Here is a 22,950-nt window from a genome sequence, read left to right on the forward strand (position 1 = left end):
GGAAAGGAAAGGAAAGGAAAGGAAAGGAAAGGAAAGGAAAGGAAAGGAAAGGAAAGGAAAGGAAAGGAAAGGAAAGGAAAGGAAAGGAAAGGAAAAAGGAAAGGAAAGGAAAGGAAAGGAAAGGAAAAAGGAAAGGAAAAAGGAAAGGAAAAAGGAAAGGAAAAAGGAAAGGAAAAAGGAAAAAGGAAAGGAAAGGAAAGGAAAGGAAAAAGGAAAGGAAGAAAAAGGGGAAAGGGAAATAAATAATGGTGTTTGCTTTTGACACAATCCTTTATGTAGCCCTTTCTGACCTGGAATTCATTAGTGACTTCCTTACTTCAGCTCCCCAAGTGCTAGGATTAGCACCATGCTGAGTCAACTCTCCAGCCCTATACATCAATCTTATGGAGGCATTTTCTCAATTGAAATTTTCTGTTTCAAGATGACTGTGACTTCTGTTAAGATGAGAGGGTGGGGGTGTAGGGAAAACCTGACCAGCCTACCTCTGAATGATCACTTCTGACTTGTTGCTGTTCGATGAGAAAATCAAAGACCTGAAACTTCTATGTACCTAATTACTTGGATGTGAATAGTGATTTTCCATATAAATGTTCCTCTTCCAAAGTCTGACCAGCCATTGCATTACCATGGTAACAACCTCTCAAGTGTAGTATTTGTTGGGTTGGGTTGGGTTGGGTTGGGTTTGGTTTTATATTGGCTAAAATGACTTTGAACTTGCTATGTAGCATAAGGATAACCTTGTTCTCCAAATCCTGCTACCTCTAAGTTCTGGAAATACAGAACCACACATGCCTGATCTACTGTCATTTTTGAGTTTGAAACAGGTAGCCCACCCAGGTTGACTTCAAAAGTTTTCTCCTTTCTCAACTTTCTATGTGCTGGTATCACTCGTTTGCTCTACCACACAGCTAGCAATTGTAAATTCTTAATTTTTGGTAATAATTATAGCTTGTACTTACATTGTGTTTATTGTTGTATTTTGGCAACTTTTTTCTCCTGACAACTTTGTGAAGTGCATACTATTTATTATTTGGTTTTGTTTGGTTTAAGATTTATTAGCCGGGTGGTGGTGGCACAAGCCTTTAATCCCAGCACTTGGGAGGCAGAGGCAGGCAGATTTCTGAGTTCGAGACCAGCCTGGTCCACAGAGTGAGTTCCAGGACAGCCAGGGCTACACAGAAAAATCCTGTCTCGAAAAACCAAACCAAACCAAAAAAAAAAAAAAAAAAGATTTATTTATTTATTTTACATATATGAGTGCTCTGTCTTCATGAACACCAGAAGAAGGCATCAGATTCCATTAAAGATGATTGTGAGCCACCATGTGGTTGCTAGGAATTGAACTCAGAACCTCTGGAAGAGCACCCAGTGGTCTTAATCACTGAGCCATCTCTCTAGCCTCTATTTTTTTTGTTTTATAGATGAGGAAACTGAGGTTCTTCCCAAGTTACTGAGTGATTTGCTAAACTAAGATTCCAACACACCAAAATTTGCCTCTTCCTTTCCTTTCATGGTGCTACTGAGGAATTGGCTAGGGCCATCATGCATGCTAATACTATCCAAGTGCTCTACCACTGAGCTATATCCCCAGCCTATATTTTTAGCCACACATTAGTCCATAACACTTAAGACAAATACTAATCTAGTAATATTTTCAGTCTCTCTTACTATATAAAAAGAAATACAATTGAGTTTGGGGGTTTTGGGGGTTTTGGTTGGTTGGTTTTTTTTTTTGGTTTTTGTTTTGTTTTGTTTTGTTTTGTTTTGTTTCGAGACAGGGTTTCTCTGTATAGTAGCCCGGGCTGTCCTGGAACTCACTCTGTAGACCAGGCTGGCCTCGAACTCAGAAACTCGCCTGCCTCTGCCTCCCAAGTGCTGGGATTAAAGGCATGCGCCACCACTGCGTGGCTTGTTTTGTTTTTTAAATGTGTTTTTGTTGTTACTGTTTTAAGGGTGGTATACTGAGGTGTAATGGTATACGTTAGCTCATGTTAAAGAAATAGTCTATGCTGAACTCTATCCCCAGCCCTGAAATGTGTCCCTTTAATATAAAAATGTTTAGAGGGCAATGTATGTTTTTAGTCAGATAAAATATATGTCCAGTGAGTTGTACAAATCTATAATTAAGTATGTTCTGGCAAAAAAAGCCATGAGTGTAACCTAGAACTTGGTCAATATATAGGACATTGTATTATCTTTTAAAATTTGTATTCAGGAGAATCAGAAGTTCAAGGTCCTCAGCTACACAGTAAGTTTGAGGCCAACCTGGCTATTTGAGACTTGTTTAAAAAATAAAAAGGAGCAGGATAGAGATGGTTCAGTGGGTAAAGTACTTGCTTCACAGCAGAAGGCCCAGAACACATGTCAAAAGCCAGAGACAGTACTGCGCATGTGTTGCCACAGCTCATGGGCCAGCTAGCCCAGCAGCAGCAGACAGGAGATCCTGTCTCAAACAAGGTGGCAGGTAAAGACAGAAACCCAGAGGCCTGTGACCTCCACATATACACTGTGGCAGACAGACACACACATTCAGTACTCTAGACAGTTCCCTCATGCTCTGCTGTGATGATCCCCCCACTTCCATAGGAATCCATTCCTCTGGTTTCAAGATCAAAATGCCTGTTATGTTGCCCTATAAGTGAATTGTATGGTATGTGCCCTTTCTATTACTTGTTTTGCTCAATACATGCAAATGAAGTCTACTTGAATATTATTTCATTTTTCAGAAGCCCATGTCTCACATTACAAAGGGAACACAAAATAGTTTCTCTTTCCTGTCTGTGAATCAGTTCATAAACTACTTTGTATACAGTAAAAACTACCTAATATTAAACAATTCTTTTTGGAATAGACCACCTTAAAATATCAGTCTAGTTAGTTTTCAGAAATAATTAAACTACATACCTAGAGTACAGCAAAAATCTGCATCTTTCCAGCCATTTTCAGTCTTTATTGCTCTTTTCTCTCTGAGTTTTCTGCTTGACTAACAAAACATGAAGAACAATCTTCTTGCTCTCCACCACTAAATGTCTTAAAGGAACTTCCTTCTTGGCAGCAGTCTTAGAATTGATTGTGAGACTTCTAGTCTTTTGATTGGTTCAGCAAAGTTGTTAGAAGGGCCCCTCTGTCTTTAATTGATTCCACAAGATCAAATGCCAACTTTAATCCTTAATCATTTACAGTTTCATAAAGTGCCAGCATGCCTACTCAGACATAACAACAGTTTTATCTGAAGAAATCCAGGCCAGATGAACTGTTTGTTCTGTGATCAAAGGCCTTTGTAACTGCCAAGCTTACTAATAGAGTACAAAGTTCATTCCTTTACATGCTTTCCACTCTCCCCACCAGATGAAAAGAAAAGATACCTTTCCTATGTAAGCATTCTCTTATGATTTATTACTTTACTGTTATGAAATTTGGGGAGTTTGAAAGCATTTAGCTAATGATCATTCCAAATTGTTGATAGTTACTAGACTTGGAAAAATACAGCCAATATTTTAAAAACCTTAAAATAATCATTCTCATGAAACTAGATTTCATAAGCAAATGCTTTAAATGAGGCTGGGGCTATCTCTCAATTGGTAGAATGCTTGCCTAGCATGCCTGAGAACCTGGTTTCAGTCCCCAGAACCCTGAAAACTGAGTGTGGTGATACATGTTTGTCATCTCAGCTCTTAGAGATAAACGCAGCAGAATTAGGAGTTAAAATTATAACCAGTATCTGCTTTTATGGAAGTAGAACAGGCCAGCCGGTTCTCAGACCTCCCTGCTGCAGTGAGCTGCCACTCTGCTCCTCAAACCTTGCTTTCCCGTCATACACATGCACATACACACAGGCACACGCACACATGAGCCCACACACATTTGCTGCTTGGATAACTAGGAAACTTCCAATGTTGTGTAACAATGGCAGACTTAACATGAATAGTTATTAAAGAGTCAAGCTGTGCTTTAGCTCTGGTACAAAGTTCATATTTATGCCCAGTAGTTCTAGGAGACTTGGGAGGCTCCATCTCAGAAGGAAAAAATATGGGGACAAGATCTTTGTTAATCTGGCTGAAGGAAAGTAAACACTATTACCCAAATTCTTTGGTCAAATTAAGCAAGTTTTATTTTCAGTCGGACGGGGCTCTAGAAAGGTTAAGAATAGCATTGAACATAGGAAAAAGTGGGGCTTATATAGCCCAAAAAACTGCAAGGCTAGGGGGTGTTCCAAGGGTTTTTGGTTATGTAGGAACTTGGCAGAACATTTCAAAGTTGTTTGGTAAAACATCTATTCAGGGTAGAGGTTAGGGTATAGAGTGTGGAACATGTCAGATTTCAGACAATTCGCCAAGACCTAGTTAAATCCAAGTTTCACAGAAAATTATAATGAAATCATTTGACTTTGTATCAGAGTGACTTTTGATCATCAATAACAGTGAACAGAATTTTTATTTTACCTATTTTTAACTTAAAAAGGTTTTGTTATTTTTCTTTTTTTGTTTTTTTGAGACAGGGTCTCACTATGTAGCCCTTGGCTGGCCTGACATTTAACTACATAGACCAGGCTAGCCTTGAACTATAGTTTTATGTGTGTCTGCCTCTCAAGTGCTGGATCAAAGACAAGTGTCACCATACCTGGCCTAAACATATTTTATTAATAGAATGCATACTGCAGGATTTGCTATACTTAGTTCTACACAAGTGAGTAAAATTAGACAGTTTCAAAGTAAAGCACAATTGAGTTACGTATGCTGAACATAGTTACAAAGAGAATTCTCAGGGTCCTCTTGATTACTAGAATTGCTCTGGGAATTATGACAAAGGCAGGGAGAAAACAGTGGTCATAGGACGTTAAACTGCCAGGATGCAAATGCAGTGATGTTTATTACAGCAGCAAAAAGCTAAATCTATAAATGCTTATGGATAAGGTATTGTCCAGAAGTGAGGGTCCATTTATGCCAGTGATGTCATAGACACCACACACACACACACACACACACACACACACACACACACACACACACACACACACAGAGGAAGGAAAGGAGGGAGGGAGGGAGGGGCATTCCAGAGGTCAGCTTCAGGTGTTTGCTCTGCCCTATTTTTGGAGACAGAGATCTCAGTACACCTGGAGCTGGTTAGTTCAGCTAGACTGGATGGCCAACAAGTCTCCAGGATCTTCTGTCTTTTTTTTTTCCAGCACTGTGATTATGTGTGTACCAACTTGTTCATCTTTACATGGACACTGAGGATCCAAAGTCAGGGCCTCATGTTTGAGACATCTCCCTAGCCCCAATGTGTTTCTTTATTTTTCTTTTTTCTGATACAATCTCACAGTGGACTAGACTGGCCTAGAACTCAGAAAGATCAGATCTCCTGCCTCTGCCTGCCAAGTCCTGATGAAGATATGAACCACCATGCCTAGCCCAAAGCTTCCCTTTTTTGCTTTATTTTTCTATGAAATTAATTATTAAAGTATATACCCTTTAGAATTCAAGTAGTACAAGAGCAGCTTAAACAGAGATTTTTGGGTGTTCTAATCTCAGTCCCCAGTAGAGTGATGTAAAGAGAAGTTTGCTTCTTTTCTAAAATTATGTCTGTGTCTGCTTTTACTTTGTACCTTTTCACACAGCACTGAGACATAGTTGTCTTTGCATATTTACACCTGGAGATTGGTCACTACTGGGAGAGTTAATAATGCCATAGTTACTATACAGATTAAATGAGTTGATACGGGGTGGTTAGTCTCTACATGGACTGGGCTCTCAGAAAACATCAGGTGGTTCATATTATTGGAAAGTTGCCACAAATGGCAGAGCTCAGTCTGGGAACAGAGATTGGAAGTCTGCAGTGTGAGTTTAGTGGGGAGACTAGGGATCTGGAGAGCTTGCAAGAACCTCTAAAGACACAGAGCCTCTTGCAGTGTGTTTTTAGCCATGTTCACAAGCAGTAGAAGTGTGCTTAGTAGATCACCAGGGAGGAGAGAGAACAAGTATGAATAGAAACATACAGGACCATAACCAGCCCACACCTCTTCTCAAGTATCAGATTCCAGTTCCCTTGGGGTGGAAATGTCGCTAGTACAGATCACTTTCCTCTGTCCTTGGTGTGCCATAGGTCAAAGTGCTCTTGAACGTGGAATATGTTTCTTTCTCAGGTGAGGCTGTTGGCAACAGCAAGTGAAGGCTGAAGGGATGTGCTTTGGTAAATTACACTCTGATAATTTTTAAGTTTTTATCCTTTAGTTGTGTGGATATGTGTCCATTTGTCCATATTTGGATGCCAGAGGCAGTGGAGCCCTGTGAGCTAGAGATATAGGCAGTTGTGAGCCATCTGTCGCGGGACTGGGAACCTAACTTAAGACTACAAGGGAGTGTCGACTCTTGACCACTGAGCCATCTTGTCAGCCCCTGAGTGATCGTTTCATTGGTTCTTTTGCTTTGGAATATAGAATGAAAGTAGGAAAGGTTCACCGTGGCATTGAGAGATCTTGAAATTGAAGAAAATTTTTTTACCAACTGTATAACAGAACCTATAGACCATCAGCAAACATTTATCAAGTCTACTATATTCCAATTATTTTGTACCTTGGTATTATGTTGAACAGACAAAAATCTGTCATGTGTCATTGTGTCATTACATTCATTTTACAAGGAAGTCACATAGAAATAATATATCAAAATGTATTTAATATATTGAAATTTCAGGGAAACTTTGACTATATGCCTAGCAGTCCCTACCACATAATAATGTTCTATAAGAGTCTAAAGAGATAGTTGAGCACCTAAGAGCACTGACTGCTCTTGCAGAGGATCCAGGTTTAGTTCCCACCACCACATGGTGGCTCACAATCATCTGTAATTACAGTTCCAGGGGACCTAACAGCTTCTTCTAGCCTCTGAGGTCTCCAGCACACACACAATACTCAGACATACATGCAAGCAAACACCCATTCAGGAAAAATAAATATTTTTTAAATAATACTTGATTAGATGAATGAAAGAAGGAACCTAAGATCTATACTAAATCTTATGAGGTCATAAGCACAATTTTTCCAATGTAATAACATTTGACTACAATATTGCAGAAAAATTAAAACCTGGATTATCTTAATTCCTTGTGTACAATATCGTCAATTAAAGAGATGATCGTATATGTCTCCATCTAATAGTAGCAACGTTAGATACTGAGCAGTAGAGCCATGCAGTGTATCAATTGACCCTTTTCTTTTCTTGCCATTTGTAGGAGAGGTGACACCAGGGCTATCTCAGGTGGAATATGCACTTCGAAGACATAAACTTATGGCTCTGGTCCACAAAGAAGCACAAGGGCACAGTGGAACAGACCACACAGTGGTGGTACTCTCTAACCCTACATACTACATGAGCAATGACATCCCTTACACATTCCATCAAGACAACAACTTCCTGTATCTCTGTGGATTCCAAGAGCCTGATAGCATTCTGGTCCTTCAGAGCTTCTCTGGGAAGCAGTTACCATCCCATAAGGCCATGCTTTTTGTGCCTCGGAGAGATCCTGGTCGGGAATTGTGGGATGGCCCTCGATCTGGCACAGATGGAGCAATAGCCTTAACTGGAGTGGACGAAGCCTACCCACTGGAAGAATTTCAACACCTGCTACCAGAACTGAGAGGTAATGCTGGTAAAGCCAAACCACAGACCAAGGCCAGCCTTCCTTGGCCTACAGTAGAGTTCTAAAATAATTCTCCTACAGCATTTCTTTGGGCATTGTGAAAAGATGTGTCCATTGTAGAAAACAAAACTATTGCTATATGTGGTGGTGTGTGTTGTGTCCCAGCACTCAGGGAGACTGAGGCATGAAAGTTTGTAAACGTTTAAGATCAGCCGGAGCTAGATGATGAGACCTGTATGGGGCCTGTGGAGTCCACATGAAATTTGAGCTCAAAAGCATTTTCTTTCTGGCCTTTCAATTTCTTACATATATTGCTGCCTTTCTTGTCTTTGGCAGTCAAAATTAATCTGAGGCTGGAGAGGTGACTCAGTAGTTAAGATCATTGGTGGGTCTTCCAGAGGACCCGGGTTTGGTTTCCACCCATAGCTAAAAGCTAGACTTGGCATGTCTTTAATCCACAAAATTGCCCTCACGGTGGCTCACAACTGTTCTAACTTCAGTCCCTGGGGATCTAACACCCTCTCTCTCCTGGCCTCTGCAGGTACCAGGCACAAACATGGTACACACACACATAATACAGTCAAAATATTCCTACACTTATTTTTTTTTAATTTATTTAATCGTTTATAGTTAAATCCTCATGTGTTTCTTAAAAGGGCTTTTCTTATTCACTGTCTTTCCCACAGACACCATTTCTTTAAAGTTTGTTTTTAAGTGTGTGTGTGTGTGTGTGTGTGTGTGTGTGTGTGTGTGTTATGGAGGGGATAGATGTGCCATCATAGTACATGTGGATGTTAAGAGGGCAACTTTATAGAGTCAGTTCTCTTCTTCCACTGTTACATGGTTCCTGAGTCTAGCTAAAGTTACCAGCCAAGCACCTTCAGTATTCCTGTTGTTTGCTTGGCTTTTCTGCTAGCTCACTTGTTTTGAGACAGCCACACTGTAGCTCTAGCTGGCTTGGAATTCACAGAGATATGCTTTTCTCTGCTTCCCATGTGCTGAGATTGAAGGCATGCCAAGTCCAGCTATATCTACTGTTTTTCTTTCCAAGGCAGGGTTCTATATAGCCCCAGCTGTCCTGAAACTCACAGAGACCCAACCCCTCTGGGATTAAAGGTGCTATCCAAGTACTACCATGCCTGGCTAATCCAGTATTCTAAATGTTAGTAGTTTGATAGGTAAAAGTACTAGATACTGGAAAGTATTAATGAATCTAATAAATTTATTTACAGGTTTGTTTGTTTGTTTGTTTTTTAAAAAACCTGCATTGGAGTTGTATCTTATGGTATATCAGAGTTTCCTCAGTTCTTCCCCTGTTCTGTCCCAATACACTTTTTTAATCATACAACCCTACAGATTTAGTGAAGAATGACATTTTTGATCCACTGTTAGCAAAAAGATGAATTATATACAAAGTTGCTGAGTGGTATACATCATTTTCATTATGAGTCCATAGAGCAGTGGCTCTCAGCCTGTGGGTCCTGACCCCGTTGTGGGTTACACATCAGATATCTTGTATATCAGATGTTTACATAATGATTCATAATTAGCAAAACTATGGTTATATAGTAGCAATGGAAATAATTTTATAATTGAGATGTTCACGAGTCACAGCATTAGGAAGGTTGAGAACCGCTAGTAGCCTTAGAGCATAGCTTTGGGGATAAGTGTACCACCCTTTTAGATCTTACGGCAAAACAAATGACAGATACAATGCATGACTGTTCAAACTGGAAGCACTGAGCTAGCTTGTCTCTAAACCATTTTATACAAGTGATTAAGCAGATGACTCATTTTTATGCTCAGTAATTCAGAAGGGCAGAAATCAGCTATGGAGGTAAAGAACAACAGTTGTGTTTATTCTTTAAAAGTTAAAAAATAATAATAATAATTCTCACTATAATAAAGCTTTAAGCCCATCTGTCCTTTTCGTAAGAAAATTGACATTTTGTGGTAGAAAGCTGTCTATATTCCAGAGTGTCACACTGAGTTCAGAGAATGACCTTTCCAGTGATTTATGTCAGAACCATCAGATGCTTCATTCTTGATAAAGTGTCACTCAAACCTTTAGGATTCTACACAACAGATTTTTTTTTTAGTTTTGTCTTACTCGATATATTTCTTTTTATTACGCTGTTTGTGTTTCATTTTCGAAGGAATGAGGGCCTCGTGTACTAGGCAAGTGCTCCACCACTGTGCTAGTCCCTGTTCTGCTGCAGTCTACCATTAAAGTAGGCCTTCAACCTCTGTTGCTTTAAAACTTATTTTTGGCTTCCCATTTTAAGCTGAGACGAACATGGTTTGGTATGACTGGATGAAGCCTTCTCATGCACAACTTCACTCTGACTACATGCAGCCTCTAACTGAAGCCAAAGCCAGGAGCAAGAACAAGGTTCGGAGTGTCCAGCATCTGATACAGCGCCTACGGCTAGTTAAGTCTCCTGCAGAAATTAAAAGAATGCAAATTGCTGGGAAACTGACATCAGAGGTATGGCTGCTATTGGGAATATTTCTTTGTCAGATAATAAAACTCAAGCCTTTCATGTTCAGAGGCCTCTGCCTCTGCCCCTCTGCCCCTCTGCCTTCCAAGGACTATAGGATTAAAGGTGTACACTACCACTGACCAGCTTATTTCCTCTATTTTTGACTATACTTATTTATGGACATACATACCATGGTGCATATGAGGGATCAGAGGACAACTAGTGAGACTCAGTTTTCTCTTTCCACCATGTGGGTTGTGGGGATCAAACTCAGGTCCTTAGTTTTAGTGGCAAGCAACTTTTTACCCACTGAGCCATCTCACTGGCTTTTGTTGTCTGTATTTAACCTGTTCAGAAGGTTGATGACATATTTGTCAGCCTCAGTAAAAGTCTCCAAAGAGTAGTGTTATTTATTTGAGAATAGCATATAGCACAGATGTGTAGGCTGTGAGTATATCCAAACGTTATGGCAAGGGAAAAACTTTCAAAGCAAAAGGGAAGATGGCAAAACATTTTGAAGCAATAATACTTGTCCAAAGAATGAACAACAAGGTTGGTGCCAATCTGAGGTTAGACAGACAAGTTTTACAGGAATATTTTTTTTGCATAAGGTTGCAGTGACCTTTTGAAAGTTTGTGGTTCTTGTATCTTTTCTGATACTTATTATCAGGCAATCATACATGAGACTCTTTATTTTTTATTATTGTGTGCACATGCTGCAGTGTACTTGTGGGGATCCTAAGACAGTTTAGACATTCATTCTCTCCTCCCTTTACATGAGGAACTGTATGGCAGGCACCTTTACCTACTGTCCACTCACTGGGCCTTGTCTTATTTTTTAATTAGAATTGAATTGAGCAACTTCATTTGATTCTGGTGACTTTAACAGTGTGCATAGTGAAATAGTTATTACAATCAAATACATCGTCAATTTTAACCCATATTTTCCCACTAAAGTTTTATCATCAAGCTACTCCACTGATACCATCATACAGAAAAAATAAGACTCTGCTGTTGGCCAGGGCAGTTTTGAGACCCAGTGCAAGATGTCAGATCAGCACAATGCTGATCTCTTTCTTTCATTGATAGCATAACTTTGATTGCCATCTCAAGAGATTAGACAAGCTGTAGCCTTGTCTCCTTGAGTTCCTTGACAGAGGGTTTCTTTCATGAGTTTCAGCAGCCCTCTGAACTGCCATGGAGGTTTCTCAAGAGCAGTTACCTATATGGAGGGGTCCCTTCCTTCCTTCCTTCCTTCCTTCCCTCCCTCCCTCCCTCCCTCCCTCCCTCCCTCCCTCCCTCCCTCCCTCCCTTCCTTCCTTCTGTCCCATCTTCATTCCTTTCCTCCCTCCTTCCTACTTTTTCTTCTTCATACAAACAACTGTTATTGATTACAACAACAGTAAATGCCAAGAAGGAACATGTTTACCCTCACTCTTGGGGCAGCATACCCAGATACATCACTGTTGGATGGGGGTCCTTGTCTGGTTATTCATGGTCCACCTCTGCTTATTACAGCACTTGCATGTCTGTTGACAGTGACCCAAGTGAGCATTCACCCAAGTGGTTAGGACCCTTACTTTTTAGGGCCCTTACTAGTTCCTTTATCGACTACAAAGGCAACCTGTGTTTTGGTTCAGTGGTCACATTGTTCTTCCATTGAGATCTTACCCTCTTCTGAACTCTTGATCAGGAGGCAGAAGGAGCAAGAGGAAAGTATATTCAGACAGAAAAAGCAGACTAAGGTAGACTTTAAAGGGACTGCAGATAAAGACTCTGGTTTTCTGATATCTTTGCCTAGGGTAATTTAGGGCAAGGTACAGTGTTCTGAACTACAGAAGTTTGGTAAACAGACTCAAATTGGGGTGGATATGAGGAGGATAAAAGATTCATGACTGGTTTGTTTACAAGGTAAAGGGGTACTCATAGGCAAGGTGGTTGCTGTATCTAAGATGTCTAAGTACTAGCATAACCCTGGGAAGAGCAGTACACCCTCACATACAGCCACAGATGCCAGAGCATTACACAAATTAAGAAAAAAATACTTTTAAGTCACCAGATGTGCTAAATCTAGGTCCTCTCTCACTGAACTGTGGCAATATAGGGAAAATATTTATTCTTTATATATTCCCTGAAAAGATGATTGCTAGGAATTGAACCCAAGACCTCATCGATTTGCTAAGCACATCTACCACTGAACTGCACCTCCACTACCCTATATATTCTTGAAGTGATTCTGTAAATATGTTTGGAAATATAAACTATTTTTGTTGTTATTGTTGGGGTTTTTGTTGGTAGTGGATTTTATTTTTTGAGACAGTTTCTCTGTGTACTCCTGGCTGTCCTGGAATGACCAGTTTGGTCTCAAACTCAGAGATCTGATGACTGCCTCTGCTTCCCGAGTGCTGGGATTAAAAGCATGTGCTGCCACCACCCAGATAAGGAATATAAATTGTTATTGGCTCTCCCTGATGAGTCATAATGAGAAAAATGTAATTGGCAAGAGTTATACAGAATCCCACTCGCCAACAACTTGTTCTCTCTGTTGGATACTTTATCAGGTACTGTGGAGGCTCTTGGGTAGTTTGTTTCGGGGCCTTGTATAGTCTATTCTTAGTCTCCATTGGTATAGGCAGTGAGTTCTGACTGCCATGTGAGTATTAAGTTGTTTCATATTTACTATTTGGGTTGGTGTAGTTAATCCCAGTGAGTACTGAAGAAGGGAGAGTCTGTAAGTTTTGCATTTTTTCTTTAAATAGAGAGGTGGATTTCAGATGTTATATGCTTATCACCTACATCTTCAGCAAAGCAGTACACCACCATTCGTTTCAATCTTTAACTAACTGAATTTTTATCCCAGCAGTATGTCCACAATCCTGACTGAGTTTTGTCATTCCTAAGAGACTCATTAGCAGCCTACATAGTACTGTGTTCTTGTGTCTTCTAGGTCTAAAGAGCTCGTTCTCTACCTCTAGGCCTTTTCACTCACATGTTTGTAAGAAGAGGTCTTGAGTTCTTTGCCAGAGTTTGAGTCAAGAAGTCCTAGACTTCAAAGTTTTCTTCTTCCATTTCCACATTAATATTCAGAGCCAGTGTTTTGGAATCTGATAATATAATTGAGTCTTTTTCTTTGTAAATTCCTTTAAGTTCAGATAATATTGAGTGTATCTGCCTTGGGATTTTTGTAACCTGAAGAGCTTGATGAGAGGCAAATGACAGGTATCCTGTCTATACTTTCCTATAAATATCAAGTTTTGTGTTGTTTTGTACCATTGTTAATTAACTGTATAAAAGCTGAATTAGTTTAGAACTATAATTATTGTCCTTATTGTTTCCAGTTGCATGTGTGCATATATTTGGTGTGTGTGTGTGTGTGTGTGTGTGTGCGCGTGCATGTGTGAGATATGCAGGTGCTTAATAATTTAAGTGTACAGATCAGAGGTTTGAGATCATCACCCAGACTTATCATCTCAAGTGAAAACTCTGTACTCAATGGGCAACATCCCCTTTCCTCCCCCACCTAGACTCTTGCAACTTCCTTTTCACAGTCTGTTTCTACCAATTTGTCTATTCTAGCTGCTACTTACAAGTAGAATCATGAAGCATTTGCCCTTTTATGAGTAGTTCATTTCACCTAGGTAGCATGTTTTCAGCATATCAAAATTTTTTTCATACCTAAGTATTATGCCATTGTGTGATTGGTATGTATGTGTGTGTATGTATGTATGTATAATTTTTTATGTATCCATATATTTGTCTATTTGTTGGTGGACACATAGTTCTTTTATATGTTGGCTATTGTGAATAGTGCTGGTATGAACATGATTATTCAGCCAGAAGTAGAATTGTTAGATCATATAATAATTCTGTGATTTATATTGTTGTTTCATTTTTATGATAGGGTCTTACTCTCTAGCCTATACTATCCTTGAACTCATAATGATCCTCCTGTCTCAGCTTCCCAAGGTCTGAGATTGCAGGTGTAAGCCAACATCAATTTTTTTTTCCAAGATTGCCATACTGTTTTCTACAGTGGTTGGGTTATTTTTAGTGTGTCTGAACTACTCATACACTCTAGTCACTAATCTCAGATCTGTAAATAAATTCTCAGTCTTTGGGCCTGCTCTTTCTCAGTTGATAGTGTCCTTTTCTATTATTTATTTATTACTGTGTGTGGGCCCATATAATACTCCACGACATGTGCGTGCTTTGTGAAGTTGTTTGTCCCCATCCTTATATGGGCTCCAGGGATTTGTCTAGCTTTACTGTAAGCACCTTGCTGGGCTGTCTTACCTGCCTGATGCACAGGTTTTTTCTAATTTTTATGAGGTCAACTTGTCTTTTTGTTGTTGTTGCTCTCTGCATTTTTGATGTCATATCAGGATGAAAAATCATTGGCCGGCCGGGCAGTGGTGGCGCACGCCTTTAATCCCAGCACTTGGGAGGCAGAGGCAGGTGGATTTCTGAGTTCGAGGCCAGCCTGGTCTACAGAGTGAGTTCCAGGACAGCCAGGGCTACACAGAGAAACCCTGTCTCGAAAAACCAAAAAAAAAAAAAAAAAAAAAAATCATTGGCCAAGTCACTGTTAATAAACACTTGTTAAAGTGAACTTTAGTTTATGAAAGGATCTCAGTAAATAGCATGGGCTAACTTCAAACTTTCCAAGTGTTGAGATTACAGATATGTACCACCATGCCTGCTAAGAGAGAAGATCTTAACTTTTTTTTTTTTTACATCTTTCTGAGGTCCTACAGCCTTCTCATGTAGTCTACTAGCAGTGCCTTTTCAGTCATCCCTACCTGAAGGACATGCTGTTGTCCTGTAGTATCACATAGGCAAGCATCCATAGCATTCGTGCATCTTCAGTACACATTGATTTGACCAAGGAGGGCCATGATTATTTCATTTCAAGGCATTAGAGGGAATGGCCATTTATTTTCATGCTTGATTTTTTTTTTTTTTTGAGGTAGAGTTTCACTGTACAGATCAGGCTAACCCTAAACTCAAAATCCTACCCAGACTTCTAAATGCTGGTCTTAGAAGATATGCACCTCCACTCCTGGTTTATCTATGGGTATATATGGTAGAATGCTCTCTTAATTAATTTTGATAAATACAGCACTTCTCTGTGAATCAGGGTGAACACACTTTTAGCCTGATCAGGCCATTGCTGTTTAAAGCAAAGAATCTCACTCACTGCAGAGCGTGTTGGGGGGCACTTTTAACCCCTGCGCTTGGGGTGGGGGAGCAAAGGCAAGCAGATATCTGTAAGTTCAAGGCCAGCCTGATCTACATACCAAATTCCAGGCCACCTAGAGCTACTTTGTGAGATCATGTCTACAGAGTGAGAAAGAAATGTCACTCCTTTAAAACTAAAACTAACAGGAAACATTTTTTACAGAGGCTTATAAGGGAGTTGTACACAGTGACCTAGAAAGTCACTCATTTCCTTCACTGACAGCTCTTTGTTCCATGTTCTCTTACCCTATGTCAGCACCAGCTTGTCACTTAGCCACTTATTCATTTCAGTTGTAATCTCACAGTTCCTCAGATATTATTGTGAATTAACACAAGTTATTTTGTTAGCACGCCACCTGTTGACCAAGGAGAGAAGCTCATCTGTAGGCATCCTTAGCCTAATTTGTGCCACTGCTGAAGGTGGTAACTACACTCCTGAATATTTAGCAGACCTGTTATTAAATCTTCATTTTCCTTCCAATCTACTTTTCCAACTCCTTAAGTTTTCTAAATACCACTGATTTCAGTGTATCTGGTAAGTCAAACCAATCATGGTTTGGGTCACTGGGAAAAAAAATTTTTTTTTGAGATAGGATTTCTCTGTGTGGCCCTGGCATGTGCCACCACGCCCAGCTATGAAAGGTGCTTCTTATTTGAACTCCAACCTTTTGAATGTTTGAGTGACAGATAAAATGACACTGCATTCATTTTCCCCTCCCTCTCTTTGCAGGCTTTCATAGAAACCATGTTTGCCAGTAAAGCTCCGGTAGATGAAGCCTTTCTTTATGCGAAGGTGAGCTTCAAGTAGCGGGAAAGGTCACATTGGGGCAAATAAATAATGAATTCACTGGCTTACAAGTAGCATATATTGGCTTCCTGGCAGACACAGAAATGATAGTATATCCTTCTCAAATCCTAATTTAACTTATACATGTAAAGTGTTACATTGAAGAGACGTGCAGGGCAGAGCCAGTGAAGAAAGACTGCAAAAGGAGACCCGTGCTGAGTGTGTGTACCAGGTAGAGTCAGAGAGTATCAAAGGTGACGGAGCTTAGTTCCCCAACATCCTTTTCCACCTACCCAGAGCATTTTGGCTAGTGAGACTCTTTGCAAGACTGAAATTAGCCACTTAGAAATATTGTTAAAAAGTAAGGTGTACTTTGTTGTTTAACTGATAACAATAGCCTTATATGTATTTTTGGACTCAGCCTTCTTTACAGATTTTCTCTGTCATCTTCTGGGCTTACTTTGAAAACCATGGAAAATTTAAATTACAAGAGATTAAATAATAAGGTTGGGGTGGGGGCTGGAGAGATGGCTCAGCGGTTAAGAGAACTCTTTCAGAGGTCTTGAGACTGCTCTTCCAGAAGTCTTGAGTTTAATTCCCAGCAACCACATAGTGGTTCATAATCATCTGTAATGGGATCTGACACACTTTTCTGGTATGTCTGAATAGAGCAACAGTGTATTCACATACATAAAATAAATAAATCTTTAAAAAAAAAATAAGGTTGAAGCCAGATGAATTGGTGTATGTCAGATTGCAACACTTAGGGAGTGTATACATGGTGATCAGGAGTTCAGAGTCACCCTTAGCTACAGTGTAAGTTTGAGGTCAACCTGGACTACCTGAGCTCCTGTCTCAAAATATACATGTATGTAGTAAAGTTGAATAGCAGGATTGATATAAGCGGATATTTATAGACTAGAATATAGTACAGCAGGGAAGAGTTAAAGAATTGTGGGAGTTGATGCTATAAACCATTTGGTTAAGTATGGCAGGGTTCCGTAATGACTTACAGTTTGCACAGCTGTAGTGCTTGAAGACAGCCTGGGCTGGGGAAGGTCCACAGAAATTTCGAATCATACTTTGTTGTTTTCACAGTTTGAATTTGAGTGCCGTGCCCGAGGTGCCAACATCTTAGCCTACCCACCTGTGGTTGCAGGCGGTAATCGTTCCAACACTTTGCACTATGTGAAGAATAATCAGCTCATCAAGGTAATCACCAGAGCACCCCTGCATTCTGCTCCTGGAGAGGTCCCGGTACCCAGTAGAGAACTCCATGCCTTTCCCCTTGCAAATGGAGTGCCATTAAAAAATACCTTATTACTTCTAAAATGGTTTAATGGATATTATTTCATCGGTCCTTGGAGTAGCCCTATTAGGTAAGAATAGTTACTAGCATGCATGCTTAGTGGATAAAAAAGATAACCACTAAACATTAGCAAGCCATAGTTTACAGGCAGGGTCTGAGCAGCACCTGGGTGGAGCCAGGCAGTTCGTGTCCAGAATGCAGTGTGTAAGCTTGCCTGTGGAGACGTTTGAGCTGATATTTTCCTTTTGTGGGTTTACTCTGCCTACTAATTCAGGATTTTCTTTTTCTATGTATTTATGTATAGTGGTGGTGATCACGTCTTTGTTTCTTTGTTTAGTTGGTGAGAATGGTGGTGGTGGTGTTAGAGAGACAGGTCTGATGTAGTCCTGACTGGTCTTAACCCATTTGGGGCAAGAACAACCCCAAGCCTTCCTGTGTGCCTCTCCCTCTCTAGTGCTAGGATTGCCGACTGCAGGAGGATTCCATGATGCCCAGTTCTGTATAATACTGGAGATGGAACCCAAGGCTTTGTGCATCCTAGGCGAGAACTCTATGAGCTACATTCCAGCCCATACCTTAGGTTTTCTTTTTATTTTACCACTAATAAACACATAATTTGATTTTGTTTACTTTTGAACTTTATATACTTCAGAATGTTTGGGAGTAAGGTTGTGGCGTTAGCTCCATAGCCCAGGTTAGCTTAGAATTCTCTTCTGTAGCCTAAGCTATCTTCAAACTTGGAGCAATCTTCCTGCCTCAATCTCCCAAGTGATGGCATTATAGCATGCACCACATGCCTGACTTGAAACCATTTACCTTTTGGACAGCAGTCTTAGTGACACACAGCTGCAATTTGTCCATTTTAGTTTCAGTGATATAGAACAAACTGTGGTCTAAAGGGTTAAATTAATATTTGTAAAGACTACTAGGGCCAGGCGGTGGTGGCGAACGCCTTTAATCCCAGCACTTAGGAGGCAGAGGCAGGCAGATTTCTGAGTTCGAGAGTTTGAGGCCAGCCTGGTCTACAGAGTGAGTTCCAGGACAGCCAGGGCTACACAGAGAAACCCTGTCTCGGAAAAAAAAAAAAAAGAAAAAGAAAAAGAAAAAAGACTACTAGGATATGATGTGCCTTTTCACTCTTGTCCTATCACGAGTGTACAGTGGAGTGACCTAGAGACTTTCTGACATCATGGTCAATGACTTGAACACCAAGGCCATTATAAAGCTAGCCAGCTTTCCTACTGAGCTAAACAGAAATTCATAAAAATCAAAACATTGCAGCATTTTAATTTTTTATTTAAAAAGATAACATTTTTTTCATTAAAATATTACTTAAGTACTAGAGTTTATAGGTAGGATTAAATAGACAAGTCTAACCTGTGGCCTAGGCTGTCTACAAACTCCTAGGTTTAAGCTGTTATCCTGTCTCAACCTTCTCAGAGTAGCTGGTTCTACAGGTATATGCAGTCTTTTGGGGGTTTTATGTTGTTTGTGGTGCTAGGGATGAAGCTTGAGGTCCCACAGGTGCTCTAACACTGATCTGTACTATACAAACATAGTTGTTATGTTTAAATGACTTTTTTTTTTTTGGTTTTTGGTTTTTTGAGACAGGGTTTCTCTGTGTAGCCCTGGCTGTCCTGGAACTCACTCTGTAGACCAGGCTGGCCTCAAACTCAGAAATCCACCTGCCTCTGCCTCCCAAGTGCTGTGATTAAAGGTGTGAGCCACCACTGCCTGACTTAAGTGACTTTAATACTATGAACTTTTTGCTTAATTTCTTTATGTGATAATAGACATTTACATGTTATTTCCAAATTCACAATGTTATAAACAGTGTTCTTTGGAAGTTCTTGTCTTTGTCCTGGCATGTATGATAATAAGTGTATCCAAGAGACACACACTCGTGGAATTTCTGGGCTGAAAGACACACATACTTGCATCTTTGATAATACCAAAAACTTAGAAAGTGATTACATCAATTAGGTTTATTTTCCTGAGACAACTTTATACATTTTTCTGCCACTTTGTATATTCTACCTAAGTCATAGTCATGTCTAAATCTGCTTCATAATCATAATTAATACATCTTTTCTCAAAAATAGATTTCACTGGACAGTTTTTATTTTGCTTTGTTTTTCTCTAGACAGAGTTTCTCTGTGTATCCCTGGCTCTTCTTGAACTTGCTATGTAGACCAGGCTAACCTTGAACTCACAGAGATCTACCTGCCGGTGCAGGATCTAAAGACTTGTACCAACACGCTCTGGCGACAGTTTCTTTAAGAAATAAACAGACCAGCTGAGCTTGTATGGCATTTTATAAAATGTGTATCCAGAGCCAATTTGCCATTTATCAGGGAGTTTATCCATCTATTGCCATTTCTATTCTTTAAAGTTGTCATTACTTGTAAATACCATCATTTTTATGCCAGAGTTTGTTTTTATTTACATGTGACAAAAATACACCCTATCTCTTAAGTGTATGAATAGATCAGGGCAAGTACAAAGTTTTCTTCTTTTCCACATGTATTATGGCAGCAGACAAGAAATGCTAAAATTAAGAGGCTAAGTAGTGAATCTGTGTTAGTTCTTAGCCAACATTGTCTACATGGCAAGTTCCAGACTAGCAGAGCTATACACTGAGACCCTGAGAAAAGAGGCTAAGAGTAATTGTGTTTAAGTAAGGAAGTGGATACTAACTAACATACATAGTTTTCTTACTATTAGTAGTAATAATAACATTGGGGTTAGAGGGATGTCCCAGCAGTTAAGAGTGCTTCCTAATCTTTTTTTTTTTTAATGGGGTGGACGGTTTGGTGTGTATGGGTGTCTGCATGTGTGTGTAGTATGATTTATCTTGTGTACCTGGCCTTTAAAAGGATCCTCAGTTGCTAGTCAACTGGCCCTTTAAGAATTCTTAGCTGTTCGAACTGCTAGCACCACCCTCCCCACTTCTTTCTCTGCCTCAGCTGGCATTTTAAATAAACTATTCTGTTCCCAGAAATTCAAGAGGCAACCAACACTGAAGGTCATAGGGTTAAGCAGGCTTCCCCTAGAAGCCAGAAGAAGACATCAGATCCCCTGGAACTGAAGAAGTTACAGATGGTTGTGAGCCACCACATGGATGCTGGAAATCAACCCTGGGTCTTCTGCAAGAGCATTCAGTATTCTTAACCATTGAGCTGTCTCTCCAGGACCTAAATGATGTCTCTTTTGAAAGAAGGAATTTCAGATTACTCTTCCCTAAAAGATTGGGGTTTGTTTGGTTTAATAAAATAATGGAGAGTGGTGCCACACATCCTTAACCTAGCACTCAGGAAGCAGAGGCAAGTGGGTCTCTCTGAGTTCAAGGTCAGTCTTCCTACATAGCAAGTTCCAGGCAAACCAAAACCATACAGTAAAATTGTCTCCAAAAACAAATAATAGACTAGGAGGCCTTCCTGATGTTATTTTTACTGTGTATATGATATGTGTGTAGATAGGTACATGTGTGGTGGTCAGAGAACAACTTTGTGGTATCAGTCCTCTCCTCCCATCTTTATGTGGACTCCAGGGAACTTTTGATTCTCAAGCTTGTACAGCAAGCATCCTTACTCACTGAACCATCCTACTGGCCCGAGACTATGTATGTGTGCGTGCATGCTTGCACATGGTTGGGTTGGTGCATGGCTGGGTGGGTGTGAGTGTTTTGCTTGCATGGACCCATGGAGGTTACAGGAGATCATCAGATCCCCTGGAACTAGATATAAGGATGGTTGGGAACCACCTTGTGCTAGGAACCAAACCCAGCTCCTCTGCAAGAACGAGTGTTCAAGTGCTCATACCTACCAGCCATCTCTCTGGTGCCCATAGACATTTAAGATGAACAGAAACAGCTGGCAGTTGTGAGATTGCTACCTCCTCCCCTGTCTTTCCAGGATGGTGAAATGGTGCTTCTTGATGGAGGTTGTGAATCTTCCTGCTATGTGAGTGACATCACTCGGACATGGCCCGTCAATGGCAGGTAGGGATTCTACACAGTAACATGCTCTATAGCATCTTGAGATTTGAGGTAGTGTATGGTAGTATCTGGAACAAATGGCCCAAGAGACTATAGGTCAAATTTCCTGTCTTTACAAAGCTCTTTTACTGTGTGTGTTTGTTTGTTTGTTTTGTTTGGGGCAGGTTAGCTTTTTCTTCATTTCGTAGCATAGTAAGGCACATAGAAAGACTTAACACATGAACCATATGCACTTTGTTTTCATATATGTAGTTGTGGTTTTCTTTCTTTTTTTTTTAAGACTTATTTATTTTATGTATATGAGACACACCAGCAGAGGGCATCGGATCCCATTATAGATGGTTGTGAGCCACCATGTGGTTGCTGGGAATTGAACTCAGAACATCCAGAAGAGAAATTAGTGCTCTTAACGGCTGAGCCACCTCTACAGCCCCCAAGTTGTGGTTTTCTTTGTTGCTTTTTTCCTTCTAATTCCAAACTTTATTCAAGATGTGGTAGAATATCTTTATTGGGTTAACACATCACAGATAATGATTATAAAATTTCAATAAAATATTAAAAACAACTCTAAGGTACTTGAAAGTATCCACTATAGGCAAAAAATCTAAATCTTATTTTTTAATATGATCTATGTATGTATGTATTTTTGATTTATGTGTATGGGTACTTTGCTTGCATGTATTGGCGCCATATGTGTATAGCCCATAGAAGTCAGAAAAGAGCATTGGATCTCCTTAAACTGGAGTTGTAGACTGTGAGCCCTCATGTGGGCAGTGAGAATCAAACCTTGGTCCTCTGGAAAAGCAGCCAATGCTCTCAACCACTGAACCACCTCTCCAGCCCATGGAAATCTTAAAATAAGTATAATGGGTAAATTTAGTGGTTGGGATTTTCAGGCTGAAGCTATTCTCTTCATTTTTTTTTTTAATAATTATTTATTTATTTATTTTTGTATATGAGTACACTGTAGCTGGCTTCAGACACACCAGATGAGGGCATTGGATCCCATCACAGACAGTTGTGAGCCACCATGTGGTTGCTGGGAATTGAACTCAGGACCTCTGGAAGAGCAGTCAGTGCTCTTAACCTCTAAGCCATCTCTCCAGCCCTCTCTTCATTTTTTAAATTTAGTTTTTGGATGATTTTAATTAGTTCTCTGTTTTAGTGCTAGAAACTAAACTCAGGTCCTCTGCAAAAGCTGAGTCCTCTTCAGCAGGCCCTCTCTCCAGCAGGTACTGTCTAGTCCTCCTCAGTGCTTTGCAGTGTAAAGCCAGTTTTATCTGCATACAATGGCAACAAACATGATGGGCTAGAGCTGACTGCTTTCATGTTAGGCAGCTGCTCTACTACCAGGACATACAGCCACACCATGTAGTCTTTTAAGAAACAATGAGCCGCCGGGCGGTGGTGGCGCACGCCTTTAATCCCAGCACTCGGGAGGCAGAGGCAGGCGGATTTCTGAGTTCGAGGCCAGCCTGGTCTACAGAGTGAGTTCCAG

At 40.2% G+C, this 22,950-nt stretch overlaps 1 protein-coding gene and 1 long non-coding RNA gene across 8 annotated transcripts in view; one reads left to right on the top strand and one right to left on the bottom strand.

The window, feature by feature from the left end:
- Nucleotides 1-3,086, bottom strand: part of LOC114640822 — a 5,285-nt gene extending 2,199 nt beyond the window's left edge. Inside the window, exon 1 of the long non-coding RNA XR_003714206.1 lies at nt 2,905-3,086. This is a non-coding gene — a long non-coding RNA (uncharacterized LOC114640822). The remainder of the gene's footprint in view (nt 1-2,904) is intronic.
- The window catches only part of Xpnpep3 (X-prolyl aminopeptidase 3), a 52,130-nt gene that overhangs the window by 17,482 nt on the left and 11,698 nt on the right, over nt 1-22,950 (top strand). For 6 of the 7 annotated variants that reach the window (XR_003714205.1, XM_028789858.1, XM_028789863.1 and 3 more), the window contains exons 3-7: nt 7,231-7,638; nt 9,924-10,126; nt 16,090-16,152; nt 17,245-17,358; nt 21,370-21,455. Coding sequence is in view for 6 of the 7 variants with exons in the window: in XM_028789858.1 (XP_028645691.1) it covers nt 7,231-7,638; nt 9,924-10,126; nt 16,090-16,152; nt 17,245-17,358; nt 21,370-21,455 (874 nt within the window). In the remaining variant the exon portion in view is untranslated. Of the gene's footprint in view, nt 1-3,311; nt 3,375-7,230; nt 7,639-9,923; nt 10,127-16,089; nt 16,153-17,244; nt 17,359-21,369; nt 21,456-22,950 lie in introns of those variants that run through there. The other variant, XM_028789861.1, reaches the window with a different exon arrangement.

The sequence above is a fragment of the Grammomys surdaster genome, unplaced genomic scaffold (assembly GCF_004785775.1).
Source record: "Grammomys surdaster isolate TR1022 unplaced genomic scaffold, NIH_TR_1.0 125852, whole genome shotgun sequence".
Classification (NCBI taxonomy): domain Eukaryota; kingdom Metazoa; phylum Chordata; class Mammalia; order Rodentia; family Muridae; genus Grammomys; species Grammomys surdaster.